This window comes from Arachis ipaensis, chromosome B4 (genome assembly GCF_059453495.1).
Source record: "Arachis ipaensis isolate K30076 ecotype BB chromosome B4, ASM5945349v1, whole genome shotgun sequence".
Lineage (NCBI taxonomy): Eukaryota > Viridiplantae > Streptophyta > Magnoliopsida > Fabales > Fabaceae > Arachis > Arachis ipaensis.
The window spans coordinates 141358225-141372369 of record NC_142439.1 but is presented as its reverse complement, the minus strand read 5'-3'; the positions used below and the strand labels follow the sequence as shown (position 1 = coordinate 141372369).

General features: G+C 37.3%; 2 protein-coding genes and 1 pseudogene across 3 annotated transcripts; 2 read left to right on the top strand and 1 right to left on the bottom strand.

The window, feature by feature from the left end:
* On the bottom strand, positions 1 to 4224 carry LOC107635288 (inositol hexakisphosphate and diphosphoinositol-pentakisphosphate kinase VIP2-like; annotated as a pseudogene). The gene is made up of 9 exons (XR_015881040.1): positions 4084 to 4224; positions 3229 to 3273; positions 2459 to 2525; positions 2055 to 2126; positions 1660 to 1784; positions 1501 to 1587; positions 1135 to 1300; positions 881 to 955; positions 1 to 483 (listed from the first exon to the last, which is right to left on the bottom strand). The product of XR_015881040.1 is annotated as an inositol hexakisphosphate and diphosphoinositol-pentakisphosphate kinase VIP2-like (transcript).
* Positions 4225 to 4611: 387 nt separating this feature from the next.
* Positions 4612 to 9285, top strand: LOC107637255 (uncharacterized). Its single transcript, XM_088483727.1, has 3 exons — positions 4612 to 6724; positions 7198 to 8190; positions 8291 to 9285. Exons 1-3 carry the CDS (start codon positions 6136 to 6138, stop codon positions 9112 to 9114), a joined length of 2406 nt encoding a protein of 801 aa, XP_088339853.1. The 5' UTR covers positions 4612 to 6135; the 3' UTR covers positions 9115 to 9285.
* RPS17 (ribosomal protein S17) lies at positions 4627 to 5182 on the top strand. The gene has a single exon (XM_016338727.3). The coding sequence runs from the start codon at positions 4627 to 4629 to the stop codon at positions 5050 to 5052; it is 426 nt and encodes a 141-aa protein (XP_016194213.1). The 3' UTR covers positions 5053 to 5182.
* Positions 9286 to 14145: the final 4860 nt, after the last annotated feature.

Here is a 14145-nt window from a genome sequence, read left to right as displayed (position 1 = left end):
TAAAAAAAAAATATTAAAGTTTGATGAAAGTGTTCATGGCTGAATTATCGGTTACTCCTCGATTCGCATGTTCGTTCTGTGTGAAGCTACAACAAGTTTTTCGTAATAGAACCTTGGCACGATGCGTGCTTTCTACCAACATTCGTTAAAGGGATGTGATATGCTCCAAAATTTTTTTCCAGGCAAGGCAAAGCTTGCTTCGTTTTTTCCAGAAGTTTTATATTTACAAGAAACACAAGTCAGGAAGACCCTAACTTGTAGGAACGGAAGTCTGGATTAACCATTTCCCATTAGTATTGGCATGCTTATGGAAAGGCCAAAGATTTACCAGACGCTCGAGCACACCTTTCGAGAAATAGCCAGAGAATCTGGCAGGTGTTGTCGGCGGAGGAAAGTCTTCTGCAGGCGGCATAGCAGCCTTTCAGGACCCATAATAGGCAGTGTGTGCTCCTGGTGCAACGAAGCAGCCTCACTATCGTTCTTCTGCTGACCATGCATGTAGCATGACACAAATTAGCAAGAGGAAAAGAAATTCAACGTTCAAAATCAGCAGCATATTCAATGGTATTCCTCATGAAAAGTTGTTAATAGACCTTATAATATGAATAAATCTAATCCAACAAGTGAATTAATTGCAAATTCCTACATGTTACTGGCAGCAAGTCAAAAAGCAAAATTATATTTGGTATTTTACTTGATTGAAGAAAATATTAAACAGCAGACTTCGTAGAAGGTTCAAGCTAATGTAACACTACAATATTCTGAAGCCTAATGGATATTGAGCTGAATTTCAATTTCATACCAAGAAATGCAAAGTGAATAGAACTAGAACCCCACTTTGGATTTCTAATGGAAAACTATATAAACTGAATATCATTACCTCCAACGGCGATAAATCAGCACCTCGGCTGAAGGTCAGCTCTATGCGGAACCTTTTTGGATCTTCTAGATCGACCTGCATATAAAAGTCAAAAGTGGATCAACTACTTTCTTATTTAGGCAGACAGGGTTTTCTCCAAGACCAACTTTTTGAACAAATAGAAAAAAGAATAAAGAAACCCATATGATGTAGAACACTTGGGAACCCTATAACACGCTAAAGATGTTGATTGGGAAATGGCAAAAATAACTGACCTGTGTGTTCTCAAACATTCTCAGCACAATGTAACTCATGTAGTCCAGCTCCTTTGTTTTATATAGGCGGTCGAGAGCATTATGACAAACAAGGCTCTCTTCTTCTTGAAGAGATTCATCCAAATTACAATATCGAAGAACATTCATGAGAGAATGGATGTGATTCCTGTCAAAAAAAGGGGGAGGTGGAAATCATTAAGAGAAACAAATCTCAACAACCTTTTTTTTTTAAGTTTCTGTTTAATGCATCTTATTTATACTTTAGTGTTCAATACAAGTTGACTAGTTAAATTTGTTTTCACGTATGAGGTCTGTGTAGATACAATACAATTAACCACTCCAAAGGACTTTTTTGGTTATATCAACCAGATTGGAAAATGAGATTTGATACTCACAGATGTGAAGTATAGGCGTGTTTGCACATGGCATTCAGGAGTCTTCACATTTTCATACCTAATGGAAAATAAAAGATTATTAGAATACAACTTAAAAATTTACCAAATCAAATGAAGACCAGATACTTACTTTGGATCTAAACGATATTTGGTCTCCTTATCATCATCATCGTCTTGATCCATTGATATCACTGAAAGAGCTTGATTTTCTGGCCATTTCACCATTCTTATGATGTTTTGACTTAGCCTCTCGATCTTCCTTCCCAGTTTTCATCGCCGATGTATCATTGTCTCCGTTACTGCATGTTTATATATGTCGGTCATGAACTATCAACAGACGATGAATTATTCTTGGCATCTGTAAATCTCATGTTTTATTATAGTCGGTCAAATCATCTATCACTGTTTAAGAATAGAATGTTAAATAACTGAATGCAAAACTTTGGTATAGGCACGGCAGGGAAAATGTTCACATATATTTAACATGAAAAGAAATTTGCAAGATTCCTTAAAGCAGGAATTTACCTCTGAACCGATCTTCAGCTTCTGCTTTGGATTAATTCCATATTCATTGGGAATTACACCATCAGCAAGTGCCTGCAAATAAGATGTCAGAGCGATCAGGAAAGTTAACAGACCGAGTTCAAAGTTGATTAACATATGAACAACGGAGCAATATAAAATGTAAGGGCTTTATTTCTGCAGGGGAATACTTGACTCTTAAGTTTTTCAACATATAAAGTTTCTCCCAAGATTAAAGAAGGCAAACACTGTTCTCTGTTCTATGAAAAATTTTTGCTGAGTGAAAGTCATGCACTATGCTGCCTTTTACATGTAAGACTATCAGCGACGCTACCAGCATGCAATTTATACAAAAACCAGTGATACGTAAACATGAGCAGAGGTTACCCAAACATTATACTGCATACCTGAGCAACTCTAAATAGCTCGTCCAGTCCCTCTAGATTAAGATGCGCATTGTGCAATATATCATATCTGCAATGTGGAAGTCAGCATTAACTTGGAGAATAAATGAAGCTACATAATTTATGATATTGCCAATTTTTTATTTTAAATTCATATTTGACTCCTATGCATATTTGATGTGCACACTTATGAAATAGGGTTGGAATTGCTTGTCCAATGATAAATTAACAGTCAACAATTAAATCAGCCTCAACAAACTGTAGGAGGGTCTTCTAAAGGTTGCAGTCTAATCACAACTCAGAGATCAAAATATACACACACAAACTTGAGACACAAACATAAAACTGGATGGACGATCACTAGAACAGATCAGACATGAAAAAGAGAACAGTTGGGATTGGAAGAAGGAAAGTGACAGAGAGGAACAAAGAGAACAGGAAAAAAAAAATTAAGGAAGCCTACGGTTTATGGTAACCATCACATTGAAAATAATATTATGGCCAATGAGAACCCTTTATATTATAGAAAATAGTTAAGGTGAAGGGGTGAATGAAAACAGAAAATTAAATTACAGATATAACATTTTTAGAGCCATCAGGAGAGGAAAGACTCTGCATTTCATGATCTTTAACAAGATCTCCATAATTGTTACCATAAAAAGAAAAGAAACAAAACAAAACAAAAACTCCATAATTATTTTCTGCATAAAAGATATGTAGCGATTGAAAAGATCAATCGAGTTATAATACAAACATAAGATAAGATAACTTACTTGCATGAATCATAGACATCAGGAATTTGGGTGATGTCAAAGTGCCTGTGCAATTAACAGGCCATTAGTATACAACATTCAACATAAGGCAAAACAGTTCAACTAGGGAGACAACACTTTTTAGCCAATAAACTACAAGTACATAGAAGAGACCAATACACCGTACACGTAATGCATACAAAATTCATGATAGTTTTTAGGATGAAATCATCACTGGAAAATGCTAAATCGAAACGAATAATAGCATTTAAAAGCGTTTTAATTAGACTAAAGGAATTTATATATTCTTAAAACCTGAAGCATGTTTTTGTCTGTTTAACATATAAAGCAAACAATATTACTATCATATTAAGAGACAAAAATTGGATTGGATGAGATGGGTTAACAGGAACAATTCCACCTATAGATTAAGGAAAGATAAAAACAGCATCCATATCACATTACAGAGGTAGGAAATGATTTTCACTCCACAAGTAACTTTATCTTTTGAAGCATCTGGCTGCCTTTAGTCATTATCATTGAATGCATGTAATTAAACCAGTCAAATGTACTATTAACGGTACTTGCAAAAAGATTTTGCATTTCTAAATATATAGAAAAAAAAAGTACAGAAAACATTAAACCAAAAAAATTCTAAGTACTTCCTCCTTCCGTTCATTGTACAAGTCTCTTTCAAGTTTTTTCCACCGAGCATACATTAATAGAAACCCTTCACTACCACATGGTAATCCAGCTGCTATACGATCAACATCAATACTTGTCTTCCCAAATATATTTGTACTGTGATAGCCATAATTAAACATCCTGTCAGGTAATCTTATATTCTCACATTTATCAATAGTTGAGCAATCTTACCTCTGCAACATAGAGGAAAACCAGCCCTTCTTCTTAGCATCAGGCTTGCTGTTCTTCCCAATATCATCACCATCCTCCTCCTCTTCAGCCTCACTATCACTGTTAACAACTTCATCCTTATTCATAGCTCCTTAGCCAGAAAATCAACGTTCCTATCCCTGCCATCATCAACCCCATGATCTGTAAAATCCTGTTTGGTCTTGGGACGAATCATACCAAACCCTATTCTTCTTAAGTGTTTGATTCACAATAATTTATCTCTTTCCAATTGAAATGAATACCACTCAATTTGACAAGTATTCAATATATTTTAAAAGAAAAGTTTTCATGTTAAGAAATAAGAATACAAAATAATGATAAAAAAAAATTTTAAAAAGTACAATAGGAAAAAGATAAACCATTAATACGAAAGAAAATTAATTCTATGAAAAAAAAGGATGGACTTATGATGGAATAGGAAAAAGAAGGTGCAGCATGGTCACACAGCAAAGAAGATAAAGTGAAGAGAGCAGAATCCTTATCCCCTTTGTGTCTCAGACAAGAATGTGGCTTCTCCAACTGCCGTCAATCCCCAAGTTCTCCACCCCATTCCTCCATGGCGGCAGAACCCTCTGCTCTGCCCCAACCGCCACTACATTCCCAGCACCATCAGCACCGTGTTCCATGCCTACCATAAGAGCGATGAAGTCGATGCAGGGGAAGGTGGTGTGCGCCACTAACGACAAGACGGTGGCGGTGGAGGTTGTTCGTCTGGCCCCTCACCCGAAGTATAAGAGGCGCGTGAGGAAGAAGAAGAAGTACCAGGCCCACGACCCTGATAACCAGTTCAAGGTTGGTGACATGGTTCAGCTTCTCAAGAGCAGGCCCATCAGTAAGACCAAGGCTTTCGTTGCCGTTTCTGTTCCCAAGAAGGACTCCGCCAATAACTCCGACATTGGAATCCCCTTGGAGTCTCAGCAACAGGCTTAGTTACACTCTCTCCCCCCTCAATTTTATTTCCTATTGTTATGTTTATGAAATCATGTTCACTGTTTAATTCACTTATGAATTGGGGTTTATTTCTCTGCTTCTCCTATTATTCATGTTTCTCATCTATCAACCTAAGTTTTTGGAGAAAGGAAGAGGGGTTTAATGAAATAGAATCAGCTTCAATGTTTAGGATCTGAGGAAAAAAAACAATGGGAGAAAAAGCTGAATCTTAAAGTAGTAAATTTCGTCATCTTCTTCGTTCATCATCTCCAGAAATCAGAACACCCAGCTTTCATCTTCTTCCTTGCACCTAACCGCCGCTGTCTCGCCTTTCTTTCGCCAGTACAGCGCCTTCCGTCATCGTCTTTTAATTGTACAATTATGTAATAATATTTAACTAATTTTTTACCCAAATCACCAAATTCAATTTTTAGCTCATACGATCTCTTATAAATTACAACTTTAATTTTTAGTTATTTCTGAATACTTAGTTAGCTTTTGCGGCTCAATTTTATGGAAATGGAGCCAATGTGTGAGCTATGCCTGGATATGGATCTGTGGGGAACTAGACAAAAATGTGGGACAGTTCTTTTGTCAGTGCCATGTTGAGGAACTCGGACCGTGCGTGTTTCATGTGTTTTAAATTTGGGTCACTAATCGCACGGTCCGATTAATGTTGAAAGGGAAAAATATTGTAAGGTTGAAATCGGACCCTACGCTTTCCTTAGGAGGTAATTTCATTGCTTTCGTATGGTCCGAGTTCATAGTAGAAGAGTTGCATCGAGCAACAACCGTAATCGAACCCTACGTTTTCTGGAATAGTTTTAGGAACACGGAGGGTCCGAGTTCGCTTCCCATTTTTTTTTTTTAAAACATGCGTTCAGTTTAACCTAGTCGAAGGGTGCGAGTTCATGAAGGTTGCTTATATAAAAGAGTGAAGTGAACTTGTGGGAGCTTAGTGCCGTCTGCCTCCTTGTTGAACCGCTTCTTCTTCTCTTCTTGTCTCTGGTTTTTTTCAGTTTTGCTCGCGAAGATTTAGTTGTCAAGACTAAGCTTATGCTTATTTTTTGTTGAGTGAAAAAAATGAGTGATAGAGTATTACTAAAAATACATTATTTTGGTCAGATTTTGTTACAAACGAGTGAAGGAGTGAAATTTATTTGTGAAAATCCATTAGATGTTGTTATTCCATTTATTATCTCATTTGAAGAACTCAAAGGTGTAATCTGTGAAAAGATTAATTCTGAGAGGGCAAGAAAGATATCCTGTATTCTATACAGATATCCCGTACCGGTGTTTGGTGGGTTCATCCAGTATCAAACCAAATATGTGACGGACGAAGCGAGTATGCAGGATATGTTTTCAATGTATATTGGAAACCGGTCTCAGATATCGTTCCTCGAGTTGTATGTTGAGTTTGAACAATCTGAGGCTGACCGGAATATTCTGCGGGAAGAGTATAATAGTGACAGTGAAGAAGAGTTCGAAAGCAACTACGAATTTGTTGGTCCAGATGGAGATGAAGATCAAGGCGCCGGAACCATAGCCCCAGATGTGACAGAAGTGGCAAATGCACTCGCAAACGAAGTGCCGTTTGAGGAGCCATCATTCATGCGAGCGTTGGACTTGGAAGCCATGCATGCTCTGGAATTTCCGGAATATGTGACTGCAGGTAATGTAATCGTGGTATTAGTGTTTTTAGGTTGTCATGGATTGAGTTAGTAATAATATACCTTATTTTTACCATTAATAATTATTCATGCGTTAATTTAGTTATGAGTAATTTAAATAATAATTAAATTCTCTATGATGTGGTTACATGCCTTAAAATGCGTGACATTGTGGACATTATTATTTGAGCAGCTTTGAAACATTCTACGGTTTAAAGTTTGTGAACCGGACCGGACCGGTCCGGTTTGTGTGGTTTACCGGTCCGGTTTGTTTGGTTTAGTGGTCAAACCGGGCCCGGTCTAATTTTTACCTTTGCTGCCGATGTTCATATTTTGTTTAGAGTGACATAATAACATGTAGTAATATGTGGACTTATAGCGTACTAGTTGTAGTGAAATTTGATTTACCTTTAGAATCGGTTTTCAAATACCTGTGGATTAATGAAATTTTTTCCAATCGTGGTTGTCGCAGCAGAAGTTCCTATTGTCGCAGATGGTGAATTTGCCATCGGTATGGAGTTCAGTTCCAGAGAAGCTGTTATTAAGGCGGCAAAAGAGTATACGATACGACGAAGCGTAGACTACCGGGTGTATGAGTCTGAGCCGTTGACATTTTATGCAAAGTGTACACAGTATGGGTCAGGGTGTGATTGGGTTATCAGGGTTAGCTTGATCAGCAGGAAGTACTGTTGGGTTATAAGGAGGTATAATGGTAGCCACACCTGTACCAGAGCCACCATTTCACAAAACCATTCAAAGCTGGATTCTATCACAATTGCAGAAGCAATAAAGCCACTGGTTGAGGCTGACCCCTCCATAAAGGTAAAATCAGTTATAGCAGAAGTGCAATCGAAGTTCAACTACACGGTGAGTTACCGGAAAGCATGGTTGGCTAAGCAAAGGGCAATAGAAAAAATATTTGGTGGTTGGGAAGCCTCCTATGAAGCGTTGCCTATATGGATGGAGGCCATGTGTCACAAGGAGCCATCGGCTGTCGTTCATTTTGAGACTATGCCTGCATATCAAGGCGATGAGTTGGTGGGTGATATTCGGGTTCTGCATCGTGTATTTTGGAGTTATTACCCTTGTATTAGGGCATTCAGACATTGTAAGCCGATTGTCCAGGTGGATGGGACTCACTTGTACGGAAAGTATAAGGGTTGTTTGTTTGTGGCAGTTTCACAGGATGGCAACAACAATATCGTCCCGATTGCGTTTGCTATTGTTGAGGGAGAGACTTCTGATGCTTGGCATTTTTTCCTTAGTAATCTGCGTCAACATGTTGTAACTCGGGATGGTGTCGGTCTAATATCGGACCGGCACGAGTCCATCAATGCAGCTGTGGAACGCAGTAACGGAGCTTGGTCACCTCCTAGAGCTTTTCATATGTTTTGCATCAGGCATATAGAGTCGAATTTTTTGAGAAAGTTCAAGGCCCCGTACCTCCAAAAGTTGGTCGTCAACATCGGTAATAATTTATTCAATTTAAGCAAATAATTAACAAATTCTTCCTTACATATATCTATTGACCTCCATTACTTTTATCTCTATATGTTGTGATATACCAGGATATTCAAGGACGGTCCGGGAGTACGAAGTGCGTTATCAGCGGTTACGGGAACGTGGCGAAGCGTACACAAACTGGTTAAACCGAATTCCTCGCGAACAGTACGCATTGGCCTTCGATGGTGGGTACAGATGGGGTCACATGACGACGAATCTAGTGGAGTGCATCAATTCAGTTTTGAAGGGTGCACGGAATCTCCCGATTACTGCTCTTGTGAAGGCAACATTCTACAGACTAAACGAGTTGTTCTCCCGTAAAAGAGCGGAGGCAGAAGGCCGTATCAATGCTGGCCATATGTTTTCTGAAGTCGTGACCTCGAAGTTGCATGCAAACCAACAAGCATCAGGTAACATCCAGGTTAGTTGCTTTGACCGCCAAAATGAGGTGTTTGAGGTACGTGAGATGCCGAGTGGGCTGGAGTTTGCAGTTGATCTACGTGGCATGCGATGTGACTGTGGTGAGTTCCAGGTGGACAGGATCCCCTGCAGACATGTGTTCGCATGCTGTGCCAACCAGCGACTCGATTGGCAACTATATGTGCATGATGTGTACAAGATGGACCAAGTGCGGCGGGTGTACCGAGCAAAGTTTCGTCCTCTAGGCAATCCTACCACATGGCCAGCTTATAATGGACCTCGGTTCATACCAAACCCGTACCTGAGACGGGTCACCAAAGGTCGCCCCAGGATGACGCGCTTTCTGAATGAGATGGACACGAGGATGTTACGTCGTCCAAGACGATGTACGCTATGTGGAGCTGAGGGACATAGTCGTAGCAGATGCCGTCAGGCAGCTGGTTCAAATACCAACAGAGATGCCCCCTAGGTTCATAGGGTTTAAGATGGTATTGTATAATATAACCTGAATGATCCATCTGAGTAAAGGCAAATTCATGACCTGCTATATGTAACCTCATACATTATAACATGATATGCTATATGTAACCTCATAAATTATGACAATCTAGTATTATCAAATATCTGTAGCATTATATAAGTTGATGCTTGATACATTGATACATCAATATCTGTCTGAACATATTAAGATGTTATGAGACATTATTACACACCACAGATGCTTAATACATCAAAAAGTTCCTTACAACATCATGATTATAAACATACAATATAAACTTGCCATAGTCCAACTAAATAACAATCCAACACATACAAATTACTTAATACAAAGTCCAACACATACAAATCACCCTAAACATAACTCCACAACTACTTTCTCATCGCCCACTTTACATCCTTCACAAAGTTCTTGCACTTCTTGGCCGCTTTTTTGAAGACAGAAGGAGTGAAGCGATTGGCACTCCGACGTGGCGGATCAATCCTCAGATTGTAACCTTTGACGTTCTCCTCTGGAGTGTCTGCCTGACCTGTATATAATTTTGAGTAAACAAGTATAAACAGCACATTTCATATTCATTATCGACATAGATACCACAATTCAAGAAGCATAACACACTCACAAAGATGCGATGTATGAATATGAAAAAAAAAACTTGTCGAACATGTAAAGCAAAATAGTTAAAATAGTACCATCATTGCGAGATTCTTCGTCCTCATCGAAATCTTCAATTTCGTCCTCCTCACCATCGCCCTCGTCATTCGGGTCGTCTGCTAGATAAGCATCGGTTTCTTGTTCGAGTGTGTTAGTGTCTTCCTCAATGAGTCCCATGTTAAGACGGTTAGGATTCTGAGTATTGAGAACACCGCGTCCACCATCACTTCTACTAGAGTCACCAACAGATACGAACCCTCCGGAAGCAACGGATGAGGTATGGCCTGGATACCTTGCATCCAACGAGTACCTGCCTGGCATGAACTCAGGCTGATGGCCATATTGTGATTGTGCGGCATCCGCAGCCATGAACCCAAGCAACTGTGTAAAAGAACCTCCTTCGCCTGTCTCAAACTGTGACATACCCCAATATTGTTGCTGCATTGGAAATGAGGGGGTGAACTGTGTCTGAGGTACAAACGGATTTGAGGAGTGAGGTTGTTCAGGTGGAAGCGGATTTGGAGGTGAAATATGTGGCTCCTGTTCATCATTGTCCTCATCCATATCCTGACTACCTTCATCGGTATCCTGATTACCCTCATCCATATCATCATTACCCGCACCCATATCCTCATTACCCACATCATCTTCCCCCACAACATTCGACAAGGATAAGCGGTTCCCGAATTTTGATCGGTACCAGGTCATGTAACTATCCAATATCTGATGTGAAGGGATGGGAACCTCAGAAAGAATGTAGTGATACCTGTTTGTCCAATGCATCACCCAAACTGAATGAGTCGGTGCTGTGGCCCAATTAAGATTCTTCGGACCAGTTAGAATCTCCCCATGCGCCTTATCCAGATTCTTCTCCTGAGCAGGTACTCCCTGAACTAAACCAAACTGGCGCCTGATCCTATCGGTGGCGTGCCACTCGATACATTCAAATGACACCAACGGAACAGTAGCGCTCCATACAACTGATTGCATGTAGATTTCAGGAGGAATTATGTTCGGATCCACACGATCCACAGCATACGCAACCCAGACAAACTGGAAAATAAAGGAAACTCATGATTAGCACCCACAATTTAAAGAACAATAAGTAAGCATGATATAGTTTTATCGAAGACCCTAAACCCGAAACTAAAACTTCTATAATCAAAACGCACCTGACCTTCCTGAAGTTCATCAAAGGCCTTCCTAAAGTGATCCAGCTTCATATATCTATATCGTCGGTCAGTACGCTCCCAGTTATGCCACCTAATATGATATTTTCAATTAGCTCAACTGAATCTTAATTATTAACAAACGGGTACATTGTAACATAATATTACCTATTTGCTAGTGGAAAGCTGCGGGGTTCTCTAGGAAGCGGTGATAGATATGGCAGTCGGATCCAAGCCCAACCGAGCAGAAGTGTTAGTGGTCCATCTATTTCCTTACAGTTATAGCGAGATGCCCTACATAGGGCCCTGTAAAGGTGTGCTAGGCATGCCGATCCCCAGCTATACTGACCAATACTGACAAAATCACGAAGTAAGGGTAGAAACTTCCAGTGCACCCCTGCCCCAGACTTATCCCCAAACAATATCGTCCCAATCAGCAACATAATGTGGCACCTCACATACCTTTGTATACTGATTTCATCGGTCAAATCTAAATTCTCTTTTAAATTCCGCAGCCATGTTAGTTTTATGCAGCTAGATCTACAATCCTCCTTACGCGGTGCAACGCCAAATTGAAGCAAACACTCCGCCTCCATGGCTTCAAAGCTACTCAATGTCATTCCAGTAACCGGAAGACCATCCGTGGGGAGACCAAGAATTAGGGCCACATCTTCAAGAGTCACGGAACATTCACCAATGGGAAGGTGGAACGTATGTGTGTCCGGGTGCCAACGTTCGACTAGAGCATTTACCAATGCTTTCTGACATTGCACAATCCCAATCTGAGAGACATGATAGAAATCGGTAACTCGTAGATGATCCTCTACCCTATCGTTGTACCGATCCGGAGGAAGTGGGTGGTTACATGTCAACATTCTTGATTTCTACAAAAAAAAAAATAAAAATAAAAATTACTAGTCAGATAAACAACAACAATTACTAACCTACCATCATTAATCACTTTACGGAATCCTTATATAACTAATCATTCTAACTTCTAAAATTATTTCATTAATCATTAAAATTATTCACAACTGCAAATAAAAATCTTTAATAATACATATATTTCTAATCAAAATTCTCAACCATATTACAACAACATCTAGAATTTTATTTAATATCAACGACTCATTTGTTAAACATTTTTCCCTCAACAATAAAAAATAATAACAATCAGTATATGCCATCACTCATATTCTAACAACGATGATAATTAACTTGCTAATAATAATTACGACAATTAAATAAATTTATACCTTCTCATAATAAAAAATCTAACATGCCTTAATTAGAATAATCATACTATTCATTTAACATTAACACTATCTCACAATAACAATAACATTAACATCAACTTTTCCATCAGTAATAATTATAGTTAATTGTTTAAAAAAATATTTAAACAGTAACGTTCCTTCCCACCCACCTCATAATAATAATTATACTAAAAATTAATTATAAATTAAAATAAAAACTACATTCTACACTTAATTAATATAATAAGTAACAATTCCTGTGAACTTATCTTTTTTTATTACATTCGAAAGAACATCAGACCACAATACTATTAACAAATTTCACTATAATAATATTTATAATTAAAAAAAATTTTTTCTCAAAAATCTAACAACCTTCGAAAAACTAGTAATAATCATTCTACTAATATTCTTTAATTGCATTTTTCATAACAACCATAATAATTAAATTATTAGCATTAATAAGTATAAATATAAACATAAAAAATTAATAAAATTTTTAAAAAATTTTAAAAAAACTTACATAATCAGGATTACTGAGATAATGAATAATGTGAAGCTCAGCTCGATCAACATCTTTCACTTTATATTTTTTGGGCATGGTTTTTAATCCTCCACCATGCAAAGCAAGCAGAGAAAGAGGGAAGAAGGTGACCTGAGAGCGAAATGTGAGAGAGACTGAATTGAATTCGGATGGAGAGAGAGAGGGTTGAGGGGTTTTGTTGCTTTCAGGGGGCACCGTTCGGGGTAAAGCGAGAGCGCGACGCGTGTCACCCTTACCATCAACTCGGACCGTGCGATAGGATGAAGACAAATCGGACGGTCCGTGATCAACTGCGTTCTCGGAGGGTCCGAATTGCAGCTTCCACTTCGCCAACTTCACGCTACTCGGACCGTGCGTTTTGGGTTTGAAACTCTGAGGGTCCGAGTACTTCGTCCCTGACACCACATTTTGGTGAAGCTCTTCCCACCTCCATATCAGAGTTCTACACCATCCTAGACTCCATATGTAAATTACAAAGCGAGCTTTTGCGGTAGTCTTCACAATGAAAATTCAATGATTCACCATTCACCGTTTACAAGGTTTGTATCATTTTTTATTACTCTCTATATAATTTAAGATATAATTATAAATAATTAATTTTTTATTTATTAGGATATATAATTTAGCAGCATCGAAAAATATTTATTATTATATAATTGTACAATTTTAATTTTATTTTTTCTATTTAAAAAGTTATTGATGATTTTTATTAATTTATAATATTTTTAGTATATTAATAAATTTATAGATAAATTATTTGTGTTGTCAATATAATTTAATTATTTTTCAACTAAATTACTAAATTCAATTTTCATAGTATAAATATTATTTACTTAATATTTTTTGATAAATCATTTGTTTCATTAATATTATTTAATTAATTTTTTAACTAAGTTATCGAATTCAGTTTTCATAGTACACTTAATATTTATATTTTTTTTACAAACATTATATATATATATATATATATATATATATATATATATATATATATATATATATATTAGTGTTTACAGTATATTAATTTAATATATAAATATATAATGTTACTTTTTTACGAATAGAATATATAAATTAATAGCTAAATATGCTATGAAATAAGTCTTATTACTGTTATGGTAGTTAGTTTAACGATATAAATTTTAGATTTCGCCAGTTAAGAATAAGAATTTATATAATTATTTAATTATTTTATATATTTTTGGTCTTTTCAACTCGTATAATCTTATAATATATTTTTCATAAATTATGACTTTAGTTTTTAGTTAATCCAAAATTTTTGGTTAACGTTTATGATGATTAGCTTAGTGATAAAACTTAAGAGTTTGTATCATTTTTTTTTATTACTTTTTATATAATTTAGGATTTTTTTTTTGTG